Source organism: Myxocyprinus asiaticus, chromosome 1 (genome assembly GCF_019703515.2).
Source record: "Myxocyprinus asiaticus isolate MX2 ecotype Aquarium Trade chromosome 1, UBuf_Myxa_2, whole genome shotgun sequence".
Classification (NCBI taxonomy): Eukaryota; Metazoa; Chordata; class Actinopteri; order Cypriniformes; family Catostomidae; genus Myxocyprinus; species Myxocyprinus asiaticus.
Genome location: NC_059344.1, coordinates 63,761,943 through 63,788,615, shown reverse-complemented (window position 1 = coordinate 63,788,615; position 26,673 = coordinate 63,761,943). Strand labels below are relative to the sequence as shown.

At 36.4% G+C, this 26,673-nt stretch overlaps 2 protein-coding genes across 18 annotated transcripts in view; both read left to right on the top strand.

The window, feature by feature from the left end:
- The window catches only part of LOC127444543 (B-cadherin-like), a 98,679-nt gene extending 90,104 nt beyond the window's left edge, over positions 1-8,575 (top strand). For 13 of the 17 annotated variants that reach the window (XM_051705233.1, XM_051704352.1, XM_051705071.1 and 10 more), the window contains 8 exons: positions 953-1,138; positions 1,318-1,562; positions 4,045-4,187; positions 4,265-4,489; positions 4,585-4,803; positions 7,139-7,269; positions 7,508-7,651; positions 7,740-8,575. In XM_051705233.1, the coding sequence (XP_051561193.1) occupies positions 953-1,138; positions 1,318-1,562; positions 4,045-4,187; positions 4,265-4,489; positions 4,585-4,803; positions 7,139-7,269; positions 7,508-7,651; positions 7,740-7,946 (1,500 nt within the window). In that variant the 3' untranslated portion in view covers positions 7,947-8,575. Of the gene's footprint in view, positions 1-164; positions 313-427; positions 601-681; positions 811-952; positions 1,139-1,317; positions 1,563-4,044; positions 4,188-4,264; positions 4,490-4,584; positions 4,804-7,138; positions 7,270-7,507; positions 7,652-7,739 lie in introns of all 17 variants that reach the window. The other 4 variants (XM_051704670.1, XM_051704743.1, XM_051704520.1 and 1 more) reach the window with 2 other exon arrangements.
- Positions 8,576-14,516: 5,941 nt separating this feature from the next.
- Positions 14,517-21,713, top strand: LOC127445319 (zinc finger protein SNAI2-like). The gene is made up of 3 exons (XM_051705351.1): positions 14,517-14,660; positions 17,268-17,855; positions 21,273-21,713. Exons 1-3 carry the CDS (start codon positions 14,582-14,584, stop codon positions 21,452-21,454), a joined length of 849 nt encoding a protein of 282 aa, XP_051561311.1. The 5' UTR covers positions 14,517-14,581; the 3' UTR covers positions 21,455-21,713.
- Positions 21,714-26,673: the final 4,960 nt, after the last annotated feature.

The window sequence follows — 26,673 nt, the reverse complement described above, 5'->3', positions numbered from 1 at the left end:
TAAAATGTAATAATGTGTTTGTTTTGAGCTTTTATTCAGTATTGGATTGTAAATGTCTAATCATGAATTTCTTAAATTCTTGAAAGCTGCCATCTTCTAAATGGTTAAATGTCACTGGATATATTTGTCTCTTAACATGCCCATCTTTCATCCCATGTCTTCAGCTCATAGCTCATGCTGTTGGAGCTGGTGATGTGAATGTCAAAGAGACTCCCATGGATGTCATTGTCAATGTGATTGACCAAAATGATAACAGCCCTGTGTTTACTCAAAATCCTTTCAACGGACACGTTCCTGAAGCTGCTCCCAAAGGTAAGCGAGTGGTGTAGTTTCTCTCAAATGAAGTGATTCTTGACCAACCTTTTATTTTGATGCGATTTATCACTTTAGCTTATACCAACTAAACCGTTTCGTCATCTCTCTGAAGATTATGAGTTTATGACGGTCACTGCCACTGATGCCGATGAGCCAGATAATGACAACTCTGAAGTCAGATACACAATTGTCAGCCAGGATCCACCATTTCCAAATCCAAACATGTTTGATATCAACACTGTAACTGGAGGGATTCGTGTGAATGAAACTGGCCTGGATAGAGAGGTTAGAAATTACATCTGATGACTAGATTTAAAAAATTATTGTAATGAAGGCAAACTCACTGTAAATCCTCTTTCCTTTTAGAAATATTCCAGATATACTTTGATCATTCGAGCTGCTGACATGTCCGGAGAAGGTCGTTCAGCCACTGGCACAGCTGTCATTACAGTGACTGACAGCAATGATAACGCACCTCAGTTCAAGTACAACACAGTAAGGCACATAACTTGCATATATTTGCCTGGATATTCAGTCAAACAAAGTAGATTCAGTGTTCTTTTATTTATACTATTACAACAATTTATAGTATATACTGTACTGTATTAAATTAATATGCTAAATTGTTTGTTTTTAGTACACTGCATCTGTCCCAGAGAATAAAGTGGGTGTTGTAGTGGCCAAGATGTCAGTTACTGATGATGATGAACCTGGATCAGCTGCCTGGTCTACCAAGTATCGGATTGTTGGCGGTGACAAAAATGGTTTTTTCAATGTCAGTACTGGACCCAGCCAGCTAGAGGGCATCATCATCACTGTAAAGGTACTGAACTTTATTCATAAGTTTGACAAGGCAATTGAGCTGTGATGTAATTTGTAGGTCAAAGTTCAGAGCGAACCCATGGCTCAAGCTTAATTCTCTGAGTTTTAGGTCTCAAATCTGAAGAGCAGTACAGGTTATAGTGAAATACCTAAACAAAAACCCTTTTTTCTTCCATTTAGCCACTGGACTTTGAGAAGACCAAACAATACATTCTGTCGGTGATTGTTGAGAACGATGATCCATTTGTTGGCTCTTTGCCCACTTCCACTGCCACAGTCACCGTGAATGTAGAAGATGTGAACGAGCCTCCAGTGTTTAATCCAAATGAGAAAGTCATTTCCAGACCTGAAGATTTTGCAGTTGAAAGTGAATTGGTTACATATACAGCCACTGATCCAGACACTGGAAAATCACAGAAAATAACGTGAGAACTGTTGCTCCTTTTTTTAATATGCTGTTCATACTAGTCCTGTGCAATACAGACAAAAATGTCATATTGGCTGTTTCTCAATGTGCGTTCTCATGTGTTACGTGCTCGTGGCATCGTTTAACGTCATCACTGCTGAAGTTAAATTCCAATACTCATGAACGCAAGTACCGAGAATGCATAAAATTACCCAGATGTGTTCTTGATCAGGCCGAATATCGAGACTGCATTGTATGGTTACTTGTGGGCAAGAACTCATTTGAATCCCAGAAGTCATAGTGGCACTATGGTGGCAGACGAAGAACATTGGCCGTGTTTTCCCATAAGAGTTTCACACTGTAAGCCCGTGAGTCTCACGAGCTGTCATTCTCCGTCAGCATTTGCTTTGTTGGGCATCATTTTAATAAAGTAATAAACACAGTCCTGCAAAACCTTACTGGTGTGATGTTAAAGGAGTATTCCGGGTTTAATGCAAGTTGAGGTCAATTGATGGCATATTGTTGACTTACCAAAAATGTATTTACATTCGTCCCTCCTTTAAAAGGCAAAAATCTTATAGAGTGGATTATAGTGTGTAACAGTATAAGGATTGGCAAGGAGGAGGCGGGAACCGGCTGAACAGTCAAAGGTTTAATGATGTAAATGAACTTAAAACAACATAAAACATAAATGAACACAGACACACATGCAGTGTGGCCACGTGCATCTCTCTCGATCTGGCGTCTCCGACTTCCCTTTATCTCGCTCTCCCGCTCATAAGCTGATTCAGCACCGGCTGTGCACCCTCACAGCCCGGCCACTCGTCACATAGTGATACTTGCAATGGAAGTGAATGGGGCCCTGTTTTTTTTTTTTTATAGGGTTTAAAGGCAGAAATGTGAAGCTTATCATTTTATAAAAGTACTTGCACTAATATTTCTGTGAAAACTTGTGTATTATTTGAGCTTTAAAGTTATCTAAATTGTCATTTTATAGTCATTTTAGGGTTTGTTGACATTACTTTGTCATGGCAACAAAGTTGTAAAATTGGCTATAACTTCACACAGAAAAGGTTAGTAAGTGAATTTATCACACTAAAATCATGTAAACATGCATTTTATTTATGTCTTGTATCTATACTTTTGAAAAAGTGAGTATTGTAAAAATTGGCCCCCATTCACTTGTAAACCAAATTTTGGCTTTTTATTTAAAGAAAAGGTGGGGCAAGTCAAACTAAATTTGTGGTAATCAGTATTATGCCACAAACAATTGAGCTAAACTTGAACCCGAAATATTCCTTTAATACTTTCACTGGTGTTTGATGCTAGTAGTTCTCTAACTGGCTACAAATGTGCTGCATCGGTCAATTGCGCAACAGGAAGACCGCAGCACATCTCAAAGCTTGCATCCTTTGTTCTTCCAAGGCAGCTTTGACTGGTCTTCATAAGAATGCAAGTCCGTTCTCTGCATTTTTAGCATTGAGAAACACCCATTGCTTTTTTTTTTTTTATATATAGCAATGTTGGCACATGTTTTCCTTCATACATTTTTCCATTAGAAATTTTCAGTGTTCAAAAATATTTCAGGAAGGGAAAGGATGGATGGTGTCTTTTTTATTTATTTATTTAGTTTATGCCTTTTTAGTTTTTTATTCTTTATTCACTCTCATTTCTGTTCTCGCACTTGTACTTTTTTGTGCACTGCATTCTGATTAATGAGATTTTGTCAGTGTGCAAAAGATGTGCACCGATCAGAATGGCATTAAACCTCAAAGAATTCTGAGTGAAAAAAAATGCAGCATGCACATGCTCGTGTCGTGATGTGCAATTAATTACACAGGCCTAGTTCCCCAGCAAACGGGATGTCCCCCGGATATTGCGAACGTCCACTTAGGTCCGCATTTGGTCCGCTTTGTAACGTTCGCTGGCAGACGTTTTTCGTCTGGGCCCGAGTTTGCGAACGTCCCTATATCATCCCTCATCTGACATTTCCATAACACTTGCAAAATCCATTCGCCCATGTGTTCTCTTTTATCATCAGACCTGACACCTTGCAACTCAAAGGAAAAATTAAACTAACCCAGCTAACAAAAAAGGTCCTCAGAACGTCCCCTAAATGGCCTCTGTGAACATCCCTTAAACATCCTGTGAACATCCGCTTGAACGTCCGGAGGACGGCAAGAGGACCCTACACATGGACGTTCGTGGGACGTTCATAAAGGTCATTTAGGGGATGTTCTGGGACCTTTTTTTGTTAGGTGGGTCATACCAACTTTTATCTTGGCTTTGTCTCTACAAAATATTTTAGTTGTACAAACTTAAATTCAAATCTCTCTTCAAACTCTCCAAGTATTTAAACTACACATGACTTATATTACCTTTTAAAGGAAACCTCAAACTCTGGTATACTTTCAGGCAGGCTTTGTCAAGCCAACAACAAAGTTTGTCTCAATGAGCTTTCCTTTTCAACTGTATAAACCTGTATATTTTGGTCTTCACAGGTATAAAATTGGCAACGATCCTGCAGGATGGCTTAATGTAAATAAAGAGACTGGAGTGATCAAAGTCTGGAGCCTCATGGACAGAGAGTCTAACTTTGTCAAAGATGGCAAATACCGAGCTATCATTTTGGCCACAGATAATGGTAATTTGTGCTTCGTTTTCATGAAAGATGTCTTACTAGTGTAGCTTTTTCTAATAAGTTTGTGCTTTTATATGCAGATGAATTTCCAGCAACTGGCACAGCAACCCTGATCATTGAATTGGAGGATGTAAATGACAATGCTCCCTCTATTAATGAAAGGACTATCCAGATTTGCAATCATGAACCAGTACCTGTGCTTCTCTCTATCACCGACAAAGATGGAGATCCTTATTCTGCTCCTTTTCGCGTTGAAACCCAAGGAGACACAAGTAAAAACTGGAATGCCAGGATGAATGACACTGGTAAGGATTTAACAATGTATTGGGTTAACTTTGAGAATGTCTTTTAATATTCAGTCTGCCTGTGTATTCTAACTATTATAATGTGCCCATTGTAGCAACAGGCATTGTGCTAAGCCTCAGTACTCCATTGGAACAGGGTAACTACATTGTGTTCCTGAGGGTTTATGATCAACTGCTGCACCAGGACACCACCATTCAAGCAACTGTGTGTGACTGCACAGGACAAGACTTCAAATGCAATGACAAGTGGTCTACTGCAGGGGTGCCACTGTCTATAGTTCTTGGAATCCTGGGGGCCATCTTGGTTCTGCTGTGTATGTAATTTCATTCATGCATTTAAATTGACTAAAGATGCTTTTGATTTAATTGTTATATATATATATATATATCCAGGAACAGCATGTTTGGCAAACTTCCCGTACATCTTACTCCTATGATGGAGTATCAATGGATATCTTCTTCTGGGGTTTTGAAAAAAGCTTGTTTGATATGTTTAAGCACTTCTTAGTTAAAGGAGCATCCAAAGCAAGGACTGCTAAGTAGGAAAACTCCTTGCAGTGGACCAGTAATCTATGCAAGCAAAGGCGGATATGTTGTTTTGTGTTCTTTTGTTACACGTAAATTCGATGCAACTGAAATACCTGTGCTTTTTACATATGATAGAAATGTTGGGACTGGGCAGGAATTTTGAGTTCTGAAAGTTAGAAGTATATTTGCTTTGAAGTCTTGGGTCAAAAAGATCAAGGACAATCCTGTTTTCCATGATATCACCCTAACCCCACCCAAAAGTGAAAGTTCTATCATTTACTCACCCTCATGCCTTCCCAGATGTGTATGAGTTTCTTTCTTCTGCAGAACACAAAGGTTTTTAGAAGGATATCTCAGCTCTGAAGGTCCATACAATGCAAGTGAATGGTGACCAAAACTTGGAAGCTCCAAAAAACATATAAATGCAGCATAAAAGTAATCCATATGACTCTCGTGGTTTAATCCATGTGTTCTGAAGTGATCCAATCGATTTTGGATGCGAACAGACCAAAGCATAACTCCTTTTTCACTATAAATCTTGACAGCTGTCACCTTGGTGATCATGATTTCAAGCTCAATTACACTTCCTATAGCACCATCTAGCGCTCTGCCCATGTGTCAAGCACTAGGACGTATAATCAAGCTTGAAATCACGATCATGCCTAGAGACTGCAATGGCAAGATGTACAGTGAAAAAGGAATGACATTTTTGGTCTGTTCTCACCCAAATATGATTGGATTTCTTCAGAAGACATGGGATAAATCACTGGAGTCTTATGGATTACTTTGAAGCTCCAAAAAGCACACAAAGGCAGCATAAAAGTTCAGGGTCCGGATTCACGAAAATGTTCTTAAGAAAAGTTCTTAGGCTAAATTATAAGTTCGTAAGAACATTCCTAAGAGCAATTCTTGAACATTTTAAAAGTTCTCAAATATTTGTCTAATACTAGCATGCTCATGGAGTTGCCTTGTCTAGCCCACAACAAATTCAATACTTCAACACAATCGTAACAATAAATGTATTTATTAACCTTTTAAGTAGTAAGCACCTCACAATCTTTTTTTTTTAGTTTTATTTTTATTTTATTTTTTTATGTCAAGTGCGTGAAATGTGTTAGTTTAACGACACTACCCGTCATAGGAGAATTGACTTGCAGGTAAACATTTGATGAATTTTAATTTGTTCTTGTTGAGGAAATTACTGCAAGGAAAATTTCTCCAATTGGGAAGCTTGATAATTATATAACCTTGGAATGTAAGAGGCGGGTAAATGAGAAAAGATGGCAGAGGCCGTCTCCGCTGTGGCCAACTCTGATAGGGATGTGGAAAGGGGGAGAAAAAGAAAGCTTCAGCTTACTAATGTTATAATTATGTTTCTATGAACTCTAAATATCGCTGAGAAAGCATACTATGCAGCGCATCTGTTTGAATTAGCATGATTGGTCACCACATTATGAAGCTTAAATAACATTTATTGTTTGAATTTGGTGATAACATGATTTACAAGCCAAAAATAAAAATGGCATAAAACACAAAACAGTCAAAAACTTGTTTTGGTCTAAAATCGCATTTTTACTTAAACGGCCCATTATGACTTCTGACTCAACGTGATAGAACGCGTCACATTTGAAAAAACCCAGTAAATTAATTAAACATCTTACCTTTTAGGATTTAAGAGAACTGTGAGGTTATCCCTACTTTAAGAAGTTATTTACAACAATTTATAAGAATTTTTTTTTTTTTTCTTAAGAAAAATGTTTTTTTCTGGAATACAAAATATTTGTAATTTTTTTTTTTTTTTTTTTTTTATTATTTCTAACTTGAGAAGAAAATGGTAGTTAAGAATATTCTGAAGAATGTTTCGTGAGTCTGGTCCCTGGCCACCATTCACTTACATTTGTATGGACCTACAGAGCTGAGATATTCTTCTAAAAATCTTCATTTGTGTTCAGCAGAAAGTCATACACATCTGGGATGGCATGAGGGTGAGTAAATGATGAGAGAATTTATATTTGGGTGAACCATCCTAATAATCACTTCCAAATATATCCATTAATGAATTGCTCAGTTTTTTTTTTTTTTTCTTGTAAGTTTGTAACTTTTATTTTCCTTCTACCACAGTGCTTGTTGTTCTGCTTCTCTTGTTCCTGAGGAGGAAAAGGGATAGTAAGAAAGAGCCACTCCTTGCTGAAGATGATTTAAGAGACAACATCTACTATTATGATGAGGAAGGAGGTGGAGAAGATGATCAGGTTAGTTTTAATATTTCAGGTGTTTGACAGTTTTTGGTTGCTGATTTCATTAGTATTTCAAGATTGATTCTGAGATAAAGTAGTGAACTAATCACAACCCGCTTTTTACTGTTACTGTTGTAGATCTTTTAATTAGTGACAACTTTCAGATTGCATAACAACAGACTATTTCTACTCTGTAGTAGTTTGTTTCCTCTGTGGTTCCTTTTGTTTCATATCAAACACTCTTTCTCCACAGGATTATGATTTGAGTGTGCTGCATCGAGGCCTTGACAACAAACCTGATGTGTTCAGAAATGATGTGGCTCCCACCTTCTTGCCTGCACCTCAGTATAGGCCTCGACCTGGCAACCCTGAGGAGATTGGCACATTCATTGATGACGTAAGCAGATAGAACTTGTTTTAAGAAGGGAAAAGGTCTTGTTCTAAGGAGTCAAAATACTAATCGTGACTGTTTTTCTGTACCGTAGAATCTGAACGCCGCAGATAACGACCCTACTGCACCCCCCTATGACTCACTGCTGGTGTTTGACTTTGAAGGAGGAGGCTCAGATGCAGGATCTCTCAGCTCCCTCCACTCTTCTAGCTCCGGAGCGGACGAAGACTACGACTTCCTCAATGATTGGGGCCCACGCTTCAAGAAGCTAGCAGATATGTATGGAGGAGGAGAGGATTAAGACATCTTCATGAGATTAGTTTTATTTACTCCCAGTGTAAAAGGCACATGGATGATTTAAATATGGGACAATTTTTATACAAGTTTCACTTTATGGTCTGGTTTGCATGTTGTTTAATGTTGGAACTGGATTAGTAGCACTGTTCGTCCATCTCCAACTTCAAGGAAAGGTTTGTAGACCTCCACGAGTGTTTCCTTTTCCTTGGAGCAATCTTGGCAGGAACTTGGCTGATTTTCAAGTTCTCACTTGAAAGAGATTTGACTATTTACTTTAAGAATGCTTTGGTATGGGTAAGGAGCTGTAAAATGGCTCAAGATGCTTGTCTTGTCCCAATGTTGATTTTGTAAAATGAACTTTTTGTTACCTTTCACCACTTTGGCATTAAAGGATAATCCAAAGCATGGATGATACTGTAATTTTACCTTTTTTTTTTTTTTGGATAAGCACTGATGTTGTCAACAACTTATTTTTCTCTTTTTGATATTTGCAGGCATCTATTTTTGTCCTTTTTCTGAATTGCAAGAATGTTAATGACTTTATGTACGTTTTTTATTCTTTATATACAAGTTAAATTCTTGTTTAGGCATTAAGTTTACAAGGTTCATATTTTATTAAACAATTTACTTGTATCTTTTTTCTGAATTATTTTTTTTGCCTCAATCGAAGGCTTTTAACCCTAGGTTAAGATGCCCGCAACAAATTGCATTTTCAGAGGTCCATAGTGGCCCTGTTTACACTTAGTATTGAAATGTGATCCTATGATAAAGTGTTCAGTTGAGCCAGACAATGTTTACAATTGGGATTAACATACCACAAAGATGTGTCCTGAGAAAACAAGCAGTTGAATTTTGTCAGGAGGGTCAGTTTGTTCATAAAGGGATAGTTCACCCAAAAATTAAAATTCTCTCATTATTTGCTCACCCTCATGAAATTCCAGGTGTGCATGACTGACTTTCTTCTGCTGAACACATTTGAAGAAAAATATCTTAGCTCAGTAGGTCCTTAAAATGTAAGTTAATGGAGATTACTCTTTTGAAGCTCCACAAATCACAGACAGTCATTATAAATGTCATACATACGACACCAGCTGTTAAATTCATATCTTCTAAAGCGACACGATCACATTTGGTGCAAAAAAGATAAAATATTTAAGTTTTTTTTAACTCTAAATCATGCTTCCAGTCAGCAGTGGTATGCGTGTGTGATGTAATCGCATTGGCATTTGAAACACGAGAACTGACGCACGTGCGTCACAGCTGGAACAGCAGTGCTGTTTACAAGTGAGGAGGAGGAATGCTGTACAGTAGCGTGGTTGGATTTGGTTCTGTATTTATCGGTTTCTTTATTCACAATGGTGCGTTTGTGTGCTTATCCTGGATGTCTCAACTTAGTGGAGAACGTGAGATTACATCTGTATCCATGGCAACACGTATAGTCACACGAGAGACCGCTTGGTCTCCACCCTCTCATGAAGTGTTGGATTATAGATAAAACGTACTTAAATATTGATCTTTTTTGCACCAAAATCAAAACCATTCTAAAAGAGTTCTAAACCATGTACCAAACCAATCAGCTCTGAGGTGAATCGCATACAAACCTTGATTTGATGCAAAGAAGTATTTAAAAATTGGACAAAAAGACAAAGGTACAAGACTGAGTACGACTTTCATAAGGGGCACAAACTACAATCCCAGGAATCATTGTAAATGATGTAATCACATTGAAAACAATGGAGATATGTAAAACTATTGATTTTGGGTTGTCAAAAAATTTACATTTATAGCAAAATATTCATATATTGTGTACCGTGTGTGTGTGTGTGTGTATATATATATATATATATATATATATATATATAGATAGATAGATAGATAGATATAGATAGATACACACATAAGAATTTTAGAGTTTAGGGAGACTCGTTATTCACAGTGTGTCATGAAAATGGTCGGTTGCTGCTGGGCTCATTTGTCTGGCTTTGTTGGCTGCTATTCTCTGATTGGTGGATTCTTTGCTGGATCTTCTTCACTTGGAATTCCACTATTAAAGGAATATTCTTACATTTAATACAAGTTAAGCTCAAATCAACAGCATTTGTGGCATACTGTTGATTATCACAGAAAATGATTTCGACTCAAAACCAAGGTTACAGTGAGGCGCTTACAGTGGAAGTGAATGGGGCCAATTTTTTGAGGGTTTAAAGGCAGAAATGTGAAGCTTGTAAGTAAAGCACTTCTATTCATTCTTCTGTTAAAACTTGTGTATTATGTGAGCTGTAAAGTTTAAATTGTTGTTTTCATGGTTTCAAAGTGCAAATTGTATGTGCTTTGACTTGTCACCATGCATTTCTTTGATGATTCTTTAGAAAAATTGAATACAAAATATGTTAAAGTAGTTTTAGATGTATAACGTATACAAGACAGTGCTTTCACTGCTTAAAATATCATGTCCATTACTCAAAGATTCATGCTACAAATGTTCTGTACACTCATGATGAAAAGAGACCGTAAACGTGGCAAGAGCCTTACTTTGTCATACATTTACATTTAACATTTAGTCATTTAGCAGATGTGTTTCTACAAAGCGGCTGACAACTGAGTTGTATATATAACTTTACATGGAAAATGTAAGCAAATTTTTCGCACTAAAATCATCTTACCACACATATTGTTTACATCTTGTGACTATACTTTTGAAACAGTGATTGTTTAACGTTTACTGTTTGGCCCCATTAACTTTCATTGTAAGCGCCTGTTTGAAAGAAAAGGAGGTACAAATAGAAATACGTTTTTGTGGTAATCAATATTATTCCATAAATGCTGTCCATTGAGCTCAACTTGTATTGAACCTGAAATATTCCTTTAAACACGATTTTTAAACGTTTAAGTTTAATTAACGCGGACTGTAGCTTCCTCGTAGCTCACAGTAGGCCTGTCAATAAAAGTTATTGTTAAAGATCACGTCGCCTCAATAGGACTTTTACTTCTGGAAACCCACTGTGTCAAAAAGCTTCTTTCATCACTGATGATAATTCAACCGAGTAAATAGCTCACATGTTTTTGCAAACAATATAAATTGGCTTTTTTATATCAAAGATATTTTTATTCCAGTGACCGATTTTTAGTGGACTCTCAAAAGCCTGAAATGACATTTATTGGGCAGCTGTTTAGCAACAGCCAACAAATAATAAACTGCCTCATTAAATATAAGCGCTGGAAATGCAGAACATGGAAATTTCTCTCTTCTATCATATGTTTTCAGAAGACTTAATAGGAATAGATTTACATTTATGTATTTGGCAAATGCTTTTATCCAAAGCAACTTACAGTGCCCTTTTTACAGGGACAATCCCCCTGGAGCAACCTGGAGTTAAGTGCCTTGCTCAAGGACACAATGGTGATGGCTGTGGGGATTGAACCAACAATCTTCTGCTTACCAGTTCAGTGCTTTAGTCCACTATGCCACCACCACTTCAATAGATGAAACTGTAATTTTTATACTCACCCTCTGTGTAAATCCAAACCCGTATCACAGACTCTCTTCTGTGAAACAAGGGAAATTGAACAGCTTTTGTCCATATATTGACAGTTAGGGACTTTGTCCGTTAAGCAGGTCTGTAGCCAGGAATTCTAGGCCCCCTGACTCCATATTGCTTTGGACCCCTTACCTATTAAAAAATACAATTTCAAATTTGTTGTAGGACCCCCTGGATCTCTGGGCCCCTAGAATCGTTCCCACCTTTCACCCCACTAGCAACGGCCCTACCGTTAAGTACTATAAAGGACCAAGGTTTGGAACGATATGTAACGTGAGTAAATAATGACAGAATTGCCATTTTTGTGGATTTTTCTTCCTTGAAGACGCCCAGAGATTAACGTCACTTCATAGATGAACAAGAAGTCATTAAAAGAAGTCGCATAGCCGACACGTCGCATGATGTTGGCTTACTTGTACTAGATGTATCCAGTTAATTGTATTAACCTCGTAAACTTTCAAATAACGTTAACCCCGGGTTTACAAATACACAAAGTGAAATCTCGAAACGTGACAGGAATAATTACTGACCCAGTGTGAACATGTGAAACGTGAAACAATAGAATATACTGTTGGATTTTTTTTAATGCAGGAATCCAAATTTGAGCTAAAAATCTCAATTATAATGTGATTAGGCTGCATTAGGGGCACACTAGGTGGCGACTTTGAATAGACTAAATATTTCCATCCCCGTTACACATTTCTTACATATCTTTAATGCACAGATTTTAAAGAAAAAATAATTATAATAATCTTTTACAGCAATTCACTCTCTAATTCATCAGCCTAGATATGACCTTTATTTTCACTCAGTCCACATTCTGTTTTATTTAACCCTCAGTTAATTGCCATTTTCACGTACTGGATATACATAGGCCTTGTTAGCCATTATTTTATTTCTCCAATTAGTATGATTTTATAAGCTACTTAAATAAGTGCATTTCACTTTATATAAGTCTATAGTAGGCCTATGCAAAGTATATTTGAGCCAAGGAAACAGGATATCCGTATGCATTAGAAGAAAAATAGCGTTTTTATAATGTATTTATGTTCAAATGTTATCTGGCTCTACTCTCTCAATGCAATTGGATCAAGCCTTATTCTGCACCAAAAATACCTGCACATTTTCCACACATTCACATCAAATACATCAAAGTGAATTTGCTAATTTAGGCCCTATACACTTTGGAATACGCATTTCCACCATAAATATATATATATATATATATATATATATATATATATATATATATATATATATATAAGACATATGCTTTCATATTTTAACTTTGTTAAATTCTTTGTTTTTCTTTTTTTTTAATGAACTCTATATCTGCATTGTGCACTTTTTTTCTTTTGGACTGATAAAATACAAATTGTTACCTTTTGTATTATGTATGTCATATATATACTGCATATATATCATATTTTCACAAGAAATGATTCTATATAAATAGAAGAAAAGAATATATATATATATATATATATATATATATATATATATATATATATATATATATATATATATAAACAACTCTGGAATTAATTAAGAGACCACTGCAAAATTATCATTTTCTCTGGATTTACTATTTATAGGTTTGTGTTTGAGTAAAATGAACATTTTTTATTTATGCTATAAAGTACTGACAACATTTCTCCCAAATTCCAAATAAAAATATTGTCATTTAGAGCATTTATTTGCAGAAAATGACAACTGGTCAAACTAACAAAAAAGATGCAGTGTTTTCAGACCTCGAATAATGCAAAGATAACAAGTTCATATTCATTTCTAAACATCAAAATACTAATGTTTTAATTTAGGAAGAGTTCAGAAATCAATATTTGGTGGAATAACCCTGATTTTCAATCACAGCTTTCATGCGTCCTGGCATGCTCTCTATCAGTCTTTCACATTGATGTTGGGTGAATTTATGTCACTCCTGGCGCAAAACTTCAAGCAGCTCGGCTTTGTTTGACTTGTGGTCATCCATCTTCCTCTTGATCACATTCCAGATGTTTTCAGTGGGGTTCAGGTCTGGAGATTGGGCTGACAATGACAGGGTCTTGATCTGGTGGTCCTCCATCCACACCTTGATTGACCTGGCTGTGTGGCATGGAGCATTGTCCTGCTGGAAAAACCAGTCCTCAGAGTTGGGGAACATTGTCAGAGCAGAAGGAAGCAAGTTTTCTTCCAGGATAACCTTGTATGTGGCTTGATTCATGCATCCTTCATAAAGACAAATCTGCCCGATTCCAGCCTTCCTGAAGCACCCCCAAATCATCACCAATCCTCCACCAAATTTCACAGTGGGTGTGAGACACTGTGGCTTGAAGGCCTCTCCAGGTCTCCGTCTAATCATTAGACGACCAGGTGGAGGATCTGTGATGGTGAAAATGATGAAAATGACTTTTTTCAAATAGTGATGGTGCTGTTTTTTACATCAGTAATGTCCTGACTATACTTTGTGATCAGCTGAATGCCACTTTAGGTGAATTAAAGTACCAATTTCCTTCCGAAACAGCAAAATCTGTACATTATTCCAAACTTTTGGCTGCCAGTGTATATACATACTATATATATGTATATATATATACACACACACACACAGACACACGCCTATAGCCTATATATATATATAATAAAAAACTGAAATAAGATATTTTCAGTTCTACATTTAGCCTTAATGTCAAAATAAGTTTGATGTAGTTTGATAAGTTAGATCTTGAGCTGTCCAATAAAGAGTTGTCTAATGGATCCTAATAGAGGGTGAAAATAGAGCAGTTGTCACAAAGTACGATACTGGAAACACCACGTGTTTCGTTAAAAAAACAAAGTCAAGCTATTTTGAACACATGCATGCACCTGTTTTGCTGCCATATGTCGGTTCGTACATGGCTCCGCCCTCTTGCACTTGTCCTGTAATTCTGATTGGGTCAACAGGATGTCTGATAATTTCCGTCTAGCCTTGCACCTGACTCTCTCTTCTCTACTCGAGAATGTGGCGCAAAGACAACCTCCAAGCATCAGCTATTTATTCAACTTCACCATCTCGTCCCGACGCCGCGGCAGTAATAATTTCACTGAAAAGACCCAAAGTACGATGCCAAGGTCTTTCTTGGTGAAGAAGCACCTTACTAACAAGAAGCCTGACTATGGAATGCTGGATTCAAAGAAACACGGTAAGTTATTTTCGGATTACAGACTTAGACTGAATAAAATATTTACAAGACGTTGGTCGTTTCTCAAGCTTGTCAGGCTTGTTAATGGCAGTTCTGTACTACAGTTTCTGTTGTAACTTACTTGGAGGACGTATTGCTTTATTATTATTTCCATTCAATCATTTCAAATAAAGTTGAGTTACTTATAGGCCTATTAGGAATACGAAGAATTTATATTACAACATCAATAAACACATTTTCCTAGTCAAACACTTAAAACAGTATTTTAGCCTATTTTTAAGATTTAGGCCATGAGTTTCAATTTCAGAACAAGATTCCAGCAAATTGAAATGAATAAAACTTGAATAAATTTAAGTTTTACTGACTTAATTTTTGTTAAAGTTTAAGCAATTCAATTTGATGGAATTTTGTTCTGAAATTGAAATGCGTAAATTAAAAAAATGGCTAATATTAGCATTTTTTAATTTTATTTATGCATTTCAATTTCAGAACAAAATTCCATCAAATTGAATATATATATATATATATATGTGTGTGTGTGTGTGTTGGAATGAATGTGTAGTTCACAAATTACATAGACATGAACTTTTTTGTATTAACATCAAGATTTTAGGTTGAAATGTATATGGATGTATATTTTTATATTGTATATGATTTATATGGGGTCCAAATGGCTGATAATACTATGTTGCATTTTTCTAATACAATGAGTTTTTTTCCCCATTACCAATTAAATTATCAGCTTAACAATTTGAATGAAAAGTTGAATCTTTTCACTCAAATTTAGCATTTGCGATGTCCCCCTTTTCTCGAATGACATCATGTTATTCAGCATGATTTGAGAATGTTCAAAAAAGTATCTCGTGTGCTTCAATGGAAGAAAGGAAAACTGACTCTTGACAAAAAGTAAGCATGGTCATTGCTTATCTGATTAGTGACCTAGAACTATTGCAGTATATGTAATATTACTTATTTATTTTACATCATAAATATAAAAAATGTCAGTGTTTATTTCCATGCTAAAAGCCCCAGACTTTTAAACCCTACGGTAGGTATAAGTGAAAGTGCAAACTGTATGTGCTGTGACTTGTCACCATGCATTTCTTTGACGATTCTTTAGAAAAACTGAATAATGTTATTTAATGTAGTTTTAGATGTATCATGTATACAAGACAGTGCTGTCACTGCTTAAAATATCATGTCCATTACTCAAAGATTCATGCTACAAATGTTCTGTACACTCCTAAAACACGAGAAAAGATACCGTAAACGCGGCAAGAGTTTAGCAGGTGCAAAATCTCTCAAAAGAGGAGCTCTTTGTTTGCCTTTGCTTTGGGGTTTGAAGTGTCCCATTAGAAAAGCTGAAGGGGGATATAGTGTTGTATGAGAATCCTTTTACCCTGCAATGCTTGAAATCTATGGTTTGGTTCTCCCATTTTTCTACCTTTTGGTAGAAAAACATAACAGTATATTTTAGGAACATTTTGGGAATTAGTGGATTAGACCTCAGTGACTATAATTGTTTCTCTGTTTCTTTTCAATGAAAGTTTGTGTTGATTTTATTAGCTACCTGGGGAACCCAGATTATTGGTCCAGCTGTGATTCTCACAAAACCTGTCAAGAAAATATCCTGGTCCAATTTTAATCCAAAATCAAAATATGCATATAGAAAACAAAGCCTTTTTTACGCTATAATTTTTTTTAACTTTGTGATGTTATTTTCATGACAGTTACACTGATTTTACCCCCCCCATACTCATTACTGCAATGCGGGGGAAAAACGTGGTCATTGTGACATTCTCATTACTGCAATGTTATAAAATTATAAATGATTTTAATTGTAAAGTATTTATAATCATAGCAGTACTCTCTTGGAACTGCCTTTAATTTTCTCACATTGCATTTAAAAAAAAGCCGAACAAACAATGTAAAACAGTAAGAAGTGACTGTTACAGTAATGAGAATCATCATTGGAAATGATAGGAGTAATAAAAGTAAAACATACAGACACGTTATGGTAATGAGAATTAAGGGAGGTAAAATGTCTTAAAAAGAGTCTTTGTCCTAAAAATAGGTCTTAAATGCAGGCTTCATTTTCATTATGCAAAATATAATTTCATTTTTCTTCTTCTTTTTTTTATTTTCTATCAATTTCGGGTTAAATATGACCAGGACATTTTCTTGACAGGTTCATGAGAATCACCCAACTAGCATTTTGTTTTTACTAAATCTTAGCTAATTATTTTTAAATATCATACTATCGTCACTGCATCACATGCTCCTTTCATTTATTAATAGTGAATAACCCTAGACACTTTCTATAGAGCTCAACTGGATGCTGGATTCAGTTCCATTTTGGTACCTAGTAGTAGGCGACAACAGTGTTTATTTCAGTAAGCATGCATGTTCTTGAGTAAAATGTATTTTCATTCATAAATGTGATCAATTTATTGCTTTAAATGAATAGTGCAAAAAATGATCTAATGATCTTTGGGAAATATCATGCAACTTTATCAGGTGGTAGATTTGAAACTCATTAATACAGCTATTGTTATAAGAATGTCCCACATTTAGTACTGATTGTATCTATCACATATCTCCACACAGAGGTGATCCATACTGAGTCTTCATGCTCCAAACTGAATACACTGCATCCCCACGAGGCTTTGTTTCCAGCGCCATGCCTTGTGAACTCAGCACTGAGCTCCACCCTGCAGGTGAACCCTATCGATCCGAGGATTTACCTGCCTCCACAGCACCCAAACCTGCCCATAGAAGGCCCAATTCTGGCTCTCACTTACCCTTTACCCGCAACGTCCAGTGCCTTCCGAGACCTGCAGCCTGCACTCCCAGTACTGGAGTCTCCAGAACCACAGAATACAGAGCCAGAAAACAAAGTATCCGTGTCCCAGTTTGGACTTGCCACCATTGGAAAAGGTCAAGAACGCCGTGATGAGTGTTTTGACTGCCAAAAAACGTACTTTACCTTCTCTGGCTTGGCCAAACAGAGGCAACTCCACTGTGAGTGGCAATGCCAAAAGTACTTTAGCTGTAAGTATTGCGACAAGGAGTATGTGAGTCTAGGGGCGCTGAAGATGCACATCCGCACACACACGCTGCCGTGTGTGTGTAAACTCTGTGGAAAGGCCTTCTCCAGGCCCTGGTTACTCCAGGGACACATTCGCACACACACAGGTATGTTCAGGGTCTATATAGTCTTCTCAACTGCTCTGAAAGGAGTAGTTCACCTAAAAATGAACATTTTGTCATTATTTACTCACCCAATATTATTTTCTTTCTTCCATGAAACACGAAATGGCAGAATGTCCAAGCTTCTGTTCAAATGAGATGTTTGGGTTAACGTCGCAGCTCCTCTTTTCCATACTGTGAAAAAGAGCCAAGCTCTAAAAAGCACCATAAAATCGCTATATAAGTAATCCATACAACATGTGAGCTCTATTCCAAGTCTTCTGAAGCCATAAAATAGCTAGGAACAGACCAAAATGTAAGCTTCTATTCACTGATAATCTTTCTATCTGCTGAGTTCTCAAATCTCATTCATGCTTGTGTTCAAATTAAAAAGGCCACTTTTAGACAAGTTGCGACTGTTTTGACGTTTTTGAGTAAGCAATTTGGGAGTTGTTTTTGACTCGGATCTCAAATTTGATAGGCACGTCAATACTGTGGTTAAGAGTTTGTTTTTTTGCCAAGCTTAAACGGATTCTCTTAGCTAAGACTTCTAGAGAAGGTCATGCATGCTTTTATTTTGTCTCGTTTAGATTATTGTAATGTTCTTTATGTTGGGACCTGTCAGGCTTCTATTTCACGGCTGCAGTTGGTTCAGAATGCGGCGACCAGGTTGCTCGTGAATGTGAAGAAGAGGGACCATGTTTCCCCAATACTGGCATTGCTTCATTGGCTGCCGGTTCAGTACAAGATCAAATATAAGGTCTGCTGTGTGTTTTTAAAGCAGTGCATGGAATGGCTCCTGCTTATGTTTCTAATCTTATCTCTCCTTTCCGGTCTTTTAGATCATTAAGATCAGCTAACAAATCACTTCTCACTGTTCCATGGTCGTACTTAAAGCTCAAATGTGATCGAGCCTTTACTATCGCGGGTCCAAGTCTGTGGAAGAGCTTGCCACATGAAATTAGAGTCGCCTCCACTATTTCTACTTTTAAAGCTTGTTTAAAAACTCATTTGTTTTCTTTGGCTTTTCATTTGGATGGGTTAGTGTGATCTGTTTTTAAGTGTTATTTGCTTCATGTTTTATGTTATGATATTTCTGCCCTGATTTTTTAGCACTTTGGTCTACAAGTTTAGTTGGAAAGTGCTTCATAAATAAATGAAATGAATGAATGAATTTTATTGACACCAAACAGTTGGCCATTGTTTCTTGTCTGTTATGTGTCTGATCGCGATGTCGCAAGCGTGTAAGATGGTACCGCAAATTAGATATACGGCAGAGGGGAAGATAATAAATGAATATGAATTTAAATACCAGTCAGTTCCTTACACAAAGCTATCGTACCGCTTCAGAAAACTTAGAATTTAGCATGCATGTCTTACAGACCATTTCAAGGACGTAAACAATAACAAAGAAATTAGAACGCTACTGCGAATGTCTGACCCTGTAGTATTTCCGGTAGCTGCATTTTCATAACCCAGAACTGTCTAAATAAATTGACAAGCACATACCCTAGAGGTTAGATAAAACAGAACAATAAGAAATGTGCAAAAACTGGAAATAAACAATGAGGTATCATTAACAGATCCTTTACAAATGCACATTTTCTCAAAGAACATCAAACGTTTACCTGAAGTGACTTATCCAGACCTGCTGTTGATACTGAGCATGATACTGAGTGAGTGTATTGTAGTTTAGATGCTCACAATTATCTCCTCTGTGGCAAGGTCGAGAATAATGAAGCTGTTAACGCTGCAAGCGTGTCACTTGCAGACAAGGCAAGGTTTCTTTCTTGTGTGTCTCTTTCTTTTGCTGTAACTTTTACTCAGCTACTCTGAGATCTTGACAGTTTGATATGCAAGTATTGTTGACTTTTGTGTGAAAAATTGCTTATGTTCCTCATTTATAAGTCGCTTTTGATAAAAGCGTTTGCTAAAGACTAAATGTAAATTACATTTGCAGCTTGATTTATTATAATGGAAGCGATCTGTGGTCACTTGTAAAGCCCATAAAGAAATACTCTTACTTAAATAGCCAGCAAAAATAGCCAGTAGTTGGCATAAATATTGTTCACCTACCAGAGATAAGACGTGTGCTACAGTTGTCAGTCGCTTAGTAATACGATTGTAATAAACTGTCATTATTAAAATGTGGTTCATGTCTCCATGTGCGGTTGATTTTTCGGAGATCTTAACACTTTCATTTCCATTAGTTTCAGGCATCCAGAGAGCATCAACAAGATGATCCACATTTTAATAATGACAGTTTATTACAGTCGTATTAACGTGATTGTCATTGATCGTGTTAAAGTCACTATGAATAAATTGCCTTCCGCTGTTGTTTTAAATGAGTTTGACAACTAACTGGAAATGTTCAAGGGCAGAAAGACATCACTTCCTTAAACTGATGAATAGTCCTTAAAATGGTCTATAGAGGGTATCTACCCTTGGTCACTTTATGCGCTTTTACTGATCGGATTGCTTTCCGATTAAATGAGTACATTCCATTTACACATAAATGTCTCCACCAAACGGACATAAATCCCATCTATAATTTCCCCGCAACTTGCAAATTAAACAGAGTTCACTTCCGTGATTATGCTAATGTCAAGAAACGCATTTAAAAGATGTGATTATTATTTGTGTGCCCTGTGTATTTTTCCCCTCAGAGCTTGTCGTAGGTAAGATAGTGTATATCCATGCGCGTCAGCTGCGCTCATTGTGTTTAGTTTCAGTTTCGTCAGTGATCTGCATATAATAAATGTCTCTCCTGCAACATGCATCAGTTTCTTAATTTGGTATTATTTATTGGGCGACGCGAGCCCAAAGCAAATACTCGGCAGCAGCTGTTATGTTTCACATTTCCTCATGCTGAAGAAAGGATGCGGCTTGAAGAGTTAGATGCATTTACAGTTGTCTGAGTTTTGTCTGGAATCTGTCTCAAACCACCTCCGGAGTGGTTTGTGTGATCGGATTTATATCCGTCTTGAATCCGTCTTGGAGGGCATTTACTCTTGGTCTTTTCAAAATCTGATGGCAATCCAATCAGCAAAAACGCATGAGGTGACCAAGTGTAAATACCCACATAGACTACTTCTATAGTGCCTTTTTGGAACCTAATCGTATAAATCACCTTTTTTTGTATGGAAAACACAAGCTTGGACAGTCTGCCTGAGATCTCCTTTTGCATTTCATGGAAGCAAGACAAATAATACTACAATGTCAAATAATACAACATGGGAGTGAGTAAATGAACTTGTGAGTGGGTGAACTTTTCCTTTAACAGAAGACATGATAAAATACTTCCTAATTATTTGACCTAAACAGAATTTAAGTATTGAAAATTTTACAAAACGGACACAGTCACGTAATTTTCTTGAGATCAGGCTGGAAAAAGATTACAGATAAATCTTTTCATCTTTTTAGGTGAAAAGCCATTCTCCTGTCCTCACTGCAGTCGTGCGTTTGCAGACCGCTCAAACCTTCGTGCACATCTACAAACCCACTCTGAGATCAAGAAATACCAGTGCAGAAGCTGTTTCAAGACATTCTCCAGGATATCACTCCTGTCAAAGCATGAGGAGGCCGGCGGCTGCCCCATGTCCTGATGTTTTCTGTGGTGGTAGTCCACAACGGTGCCAAAGTTTGCAAGTTCCTCCTATTAGTTGGATCAACAAATGCTCTCCATAAGAATCTGATTTACATACAGTAGTTACACCCTTATCACACATTAATGCACTGATGAATTTTAAATTTAATGCAATATATAAAGCACAATGTACATTGGGGGTAACCTACAATTGTGTTGTTGTAATAGTAGTTGTGATTGTTTTTTTTTTTGTTTTTTTTTAATGGAGAAATTGTAAAGCAACCAATAAAATATTTTTCTAATAATATAATATGTGGGCTGTTTAGTATGACATCAACACATTTGTGAAAAAGTTTTAAAACAAAGCTTCCACAGTACCAGTTCAAATATTTTGACAGACTTTTTGACAAAAACAGCCTTTTGATCTTAAGGCTTATTCTTAAATGATTGGAATTTGTTTTATAGACTAATATAAAAAAACATGATTTCTTTACAAAAATAGTTTTGATTAACTTTTTTAGAAATGAATGAGTATGAGTGGATATCAACCATAGCTGTAATTGAGACAAGGGTTGCTACTTTGAAGAAGCTAAAATATAAGATGTACTTTTTAATTTGTTGAACATTTCTGGACACAAGATAATTCCCATGCTTCCATTTGTGTTATTTAATAGTTCGTGGACATAAATGCTAATCTAAAATGTGGAAAGTAGTCATAAGAATAAGTAGGTGTATTGTATTTTCAATCCTAAGTTTAATGAAATCTATAAAGCACAATAAACTGTGTGCAAATGCAAATAATTTCCAGTGATAAAGTTGCAGAGCTAAATAATTGTGTAACACTCAAAAACTATTTTAGCCTATTTTTAAGATTTACGCATTTAAATTTGATAAAATTCCAATTTTATAAAACTTTAATAAAAGTTAATATATATATATACATGTATATATATATATATATATATATATATATATATATATAAAATTTGTTAAAGATTACTTGATATACATTAACATATAACAACAGTTTTAAACATTAGTTTACATTAACAATGAACACATTTTTTAAGCACTTTTCAATCTTGGTTAATGTTAATTTCAACACATACTATACATTTTTAAAATTAAAAGTTTTGTAACAATAGTTAATGCATTAATCATAAACAATTATATTAAAAAAAAAAAAAAAACTAACATTAACTTAAGTTACTAAATGCTGTAAAAACATATTGTTCATTGTGAGTTCCTGATTCCTAATGGAACAAACAGAACCATATTATAATGTCACTGATTTTTTTCTTATAATATACATCCTTTTTAATACATATACTATCAACTCATTAGTTGATTTTCTACTTTGAAATAAAATAGTGTTAAAACAGTTTTTATGCCATGTACTACAAGACATTTGACCAACAGTATGTCACCCCATGAAAAGAGCAGAATATATAGGACACATTATTGAACTTTTGACTTGACATACCATGAAGTCATTTCCTAATTACCAGCTCACACTGTATTTCTACACACAATTAATATGTCTATATCTAGGGCCGCTGAATATGTCTATATCTAGGGCCGCTGAGGAAAGGAAAATTCTTTGAGGCTAAATAAAACCCACAATGTTTCCCAATTGTAATGGTGCATGGAAAAAAAAATCTTTGTATATACTGTATATCTGTTTATTGGCAGGTGGATGGAGGCCAGCTGCATGCCACTATGGCGCCATGCCAAAACTCCATCAGCAGGGGCCTAAGTCTCTGTTTTCTCTCTTCTGAGAGAGAGCGCTGCACCCTTGTGTTTGTGTGATCACTGTTGAGCTAAACAACACTTTTCTCTCATAGAATCCCAATCATGTCTAGAATGTCCCTTTGCTCTGGAAATACATGCAAGTTGGAGCCACAGGATTTATGTAAGGGGTACAGACAGGGCGATAGAGCCAGAGTGCATATTAGGTGTTGTCTATAAGACACATTCACTGATGTGCTCATTTTCTGTACTGCATTAGGACAAGCTTGTTAACTATGATGGACTGAAGTCCACAATGTGAGGTTAATTATTTAGTAGCTTTAATAAGATATGACAAAATATTCTAAGTAAATATTTTTGCTTTATCAGTTTGACCAGTTGCTAGCCATCACTTTGCCAATTTATTACTATAAATCTACCAGTAGGTGGCGATATGCATGAAGAATGCAAATCAAAAACAAAAGAAGAAGAATGTGTAAATGAAAGTGGAGATTTATAGTAAAAATAGATCTGTTTCTCACCCACACTTTTCATATCACTTTTGAAGACATAGATTAAACCACTGGAAACATATGGATTAAAGGTTTTGGTACCCATTCACTTGCATTGTATGGACCTACAGAGCTGAGATATTCTTCTAAAAACCTTCATTTGTGTTCAGCAGAAGAAAGAAAGTCATACACATGAGGGTTAGCAAATGATGAGAGAATTTTCATTTAGTAGTGAACTATTCCTTTAAAGTCCCCAAAATTGAAAACACACCCATGTATATATAATACTTTATTTATTATATTATAGCAGAGACAGTTTTAAAAAAGAGTTTCTGAATAGTTTTGCAAGCCTTAAAATCCATCCAATAACTTTTGCGTGGCTTGGTCTGAAGACTATGTGAATTATATTGGGTGAAGATAGAAATTTATGAGAAAAAATTAAAAAAATACATGTTTTAGCTAAAATTCAAGATGGCATGAAATTCTCATGATTTTGAAAATCTGGTGGAAATTAAAACCACTCAACGTGACTCAAGGAATTGGAACTATGACATAAGAATTATGTTTCTATACAGAAAAGTTCAAAAATTATTTGCAGGAATGTTGGTGAAACTTTGAGTTGTTAGTGGTGCTTTAGATTTAGAGGCAGACAAATCTGGTCACAGGACTTTTCATATATTTTAACCATATTGATTCTACTAACACTAGTCCAGAAGAAGATGGAGAAGTGGAATACCTACCAACACTAGGTGTCTAGGCACCTGTGGTGCCTAATAATTTATTAGTAACCCATGTCAAGAGACAGGTCTAGAGGGCAGAGGTCTGGCTCCGTCTGCAAGTCTCCCTGGGATGCTTCTATAGTCATGACACAGCAGACACAGGCTGGATTTCCTTAGCTTATCCTGACTGGAGCCAGCACGGCCAAACCTTCACCTCCAGCACTAAATGTACATCCTGCCCCTTCTTAGCCATAGTCCACTAATGCCACCACTTTTAAACATATAATCATTTGTATTTTTATAATGGTTTTTCATGGTTTAATATTAAAAGTCTGGGTCTGGGACAAGGTTTCATGACAAGTCGTAATAATAGTACTAGATGGTGAGAAATCGTACAAGTTGGCTCGTACAAAAACGTAAAAGAAAAAAGAAAAAACATGAACCACCGAACGATGTTATAAAGACTTAGAGGTAATTAAAACAAACAAGTACAACCCCCCAAATATGTATTCTATGATCAATGGAAACATGTAAATGGTTCATGTTGCAACCCCCACAATGTTCAAGACAAATCTACGCCCTTGTGTAAACATAAAAATAATCAATATCAGTCGATTACTACATCGCTTCATTCTATATAGCTCCACATTGCTGCAGGTGCTCCAGAGTCGCTGTAGCTGTTGAATCTGAGCAGACTGAGATAAAGAGATGGATAAGCATAAAGCCTCAATGGCAGACGTGATCTTGACCCTCTGTCACTATTCTCCATGACATTTGCATCAGCTGATGTTGCTCCTAACTATAACCACTGTGACTCCACAAAAGAGGTGTCCAACTCTAAAAATATGTTGTAGCCAGGGTGAGGGAGCATGGGCCCACCCCCATACTGCTTCAGACGGGTCAAAAATAGGTCTGGTGGGACTATTTTTGATCAACTGAAGAATTGGCCCAAGCGGGAGGGCTTCCATTTCCACTCGCCTCTGGCAAGTAGGAGTGGAACTCAGAGAGTTTCCAATAGCCCTAATGAGTCAGCTTTTCTCCTGTTCCACTGACAACACCTGTGTCCACACTTCTTCAGGGAACAATTCCAGAGCTTGACCCATACTCTGGAAGCCAATGTTTCCCCCCACAGCCCATATCTTCCATATCCCTCATTCATTACAAGGATAACTTTTTTGGACTCTCACAGGGTCATCTTTTGGGCTGAGTTGGAGCCTTAAGGCCAAAATATACTTCGGTTTTTCCACGTGCAGCTACGTCTCGCTCACAATATGGGTGATGCAAATTTCGTCATCAGCACAGTACGTGCCGACTGTACGCATGAAGGCTGTTTTTTTTGAAAGATGCGGACAGTCCTTGTTGCTTGCACCTGGCACTTATTGTGCTAAAAGAGTATCACAAAGCAGTCATAGTGCGTTAGCGTCGAGCACGTCCATATAGGCTCACAGTAAAAAGAGTATACTTTGGAAGGCTAAGCGCTCGGCCCGAAAAAGGTATACCCCTAGACTTTAGAAGTCAATGAATGATTCGTCAGTGAAGAGAAGACATGTTCACTGTAAAATGTAGCTTTTTTGTTATCATAACTTAAAATGTAGCATTGGAATAACTGCCCTGGATTGAACTAGTTAAGATGACTTACTTGACCATGTTTTTGCTGGCTGAACTCGAGATAAGTTTTCAAACAGAAAATAAAAATATAAATAAAAAACTACGCACATCACGTTCACGTATTCGGATTCGCAATACGGCATGGATAAATTGTGCAAATTACTGTCTTTTGATTGTTTTACCGCTTTTAAATGCTGTTGTTGTTATATTTGTTATCGCTTTCAGTTATTTGTCATGTAGTGATTATTCAGAGCTCATCTTTTTCTTAATGATCTGTTTGTTGATTGTTAAAATTCTTGCGCTTTGCGTGTAAAGTGTTAAGGTCCATGCAATTTTGCTTTACAATTCTAATTCTGTTCATGCCAGAGGCAACAGGTGATGGTCTCTTATCTATTACAGACTTGTTTATCCTTAGCTTACTGCTTTTGTCTTTAGACAAACTTCAGTATACAGTTTAACTAAATTAAGAGCAAGTCGAATATACACCTTTTCCAGAAGTATAGCCAAAAGACATAAACATTATACATCTGAACATGATTTTAGTGTCATAAAATCAGGAATTTACCACCATTACAGTGTTTACCAGATTACAGGGTTTTCCCGCCATCGTGACATCGAAGTTGTTATATCTTTACACAGATACATTAGAAAGTGATTTCATCGCACTGAAA

Bases quoted from the DNA above. Each gene is read 5' to 3' on its own strand.
- LOC127445319 (XM_051705351.1), top strand. From the start codon at position 14,582: ATGCCAAGGTCTTTCTTGGTGAAGAAGCACCTTACTAACAAGAAGCCT. The intron at 14,661-17,267 runs GTAAGTTATTTT...ATCTCCACACAG, and splicing joins GCTGGATTCAAAGAAACACG to AGGTGATCCATACTGAGTCT. The intron at 17,856-21,272 runs GTATGTTCAGGG...TCATCTTTTTAG, and splicing joins ACACATTCGCACACACACAG to GTGAAAAGCCATTCTCCTGT.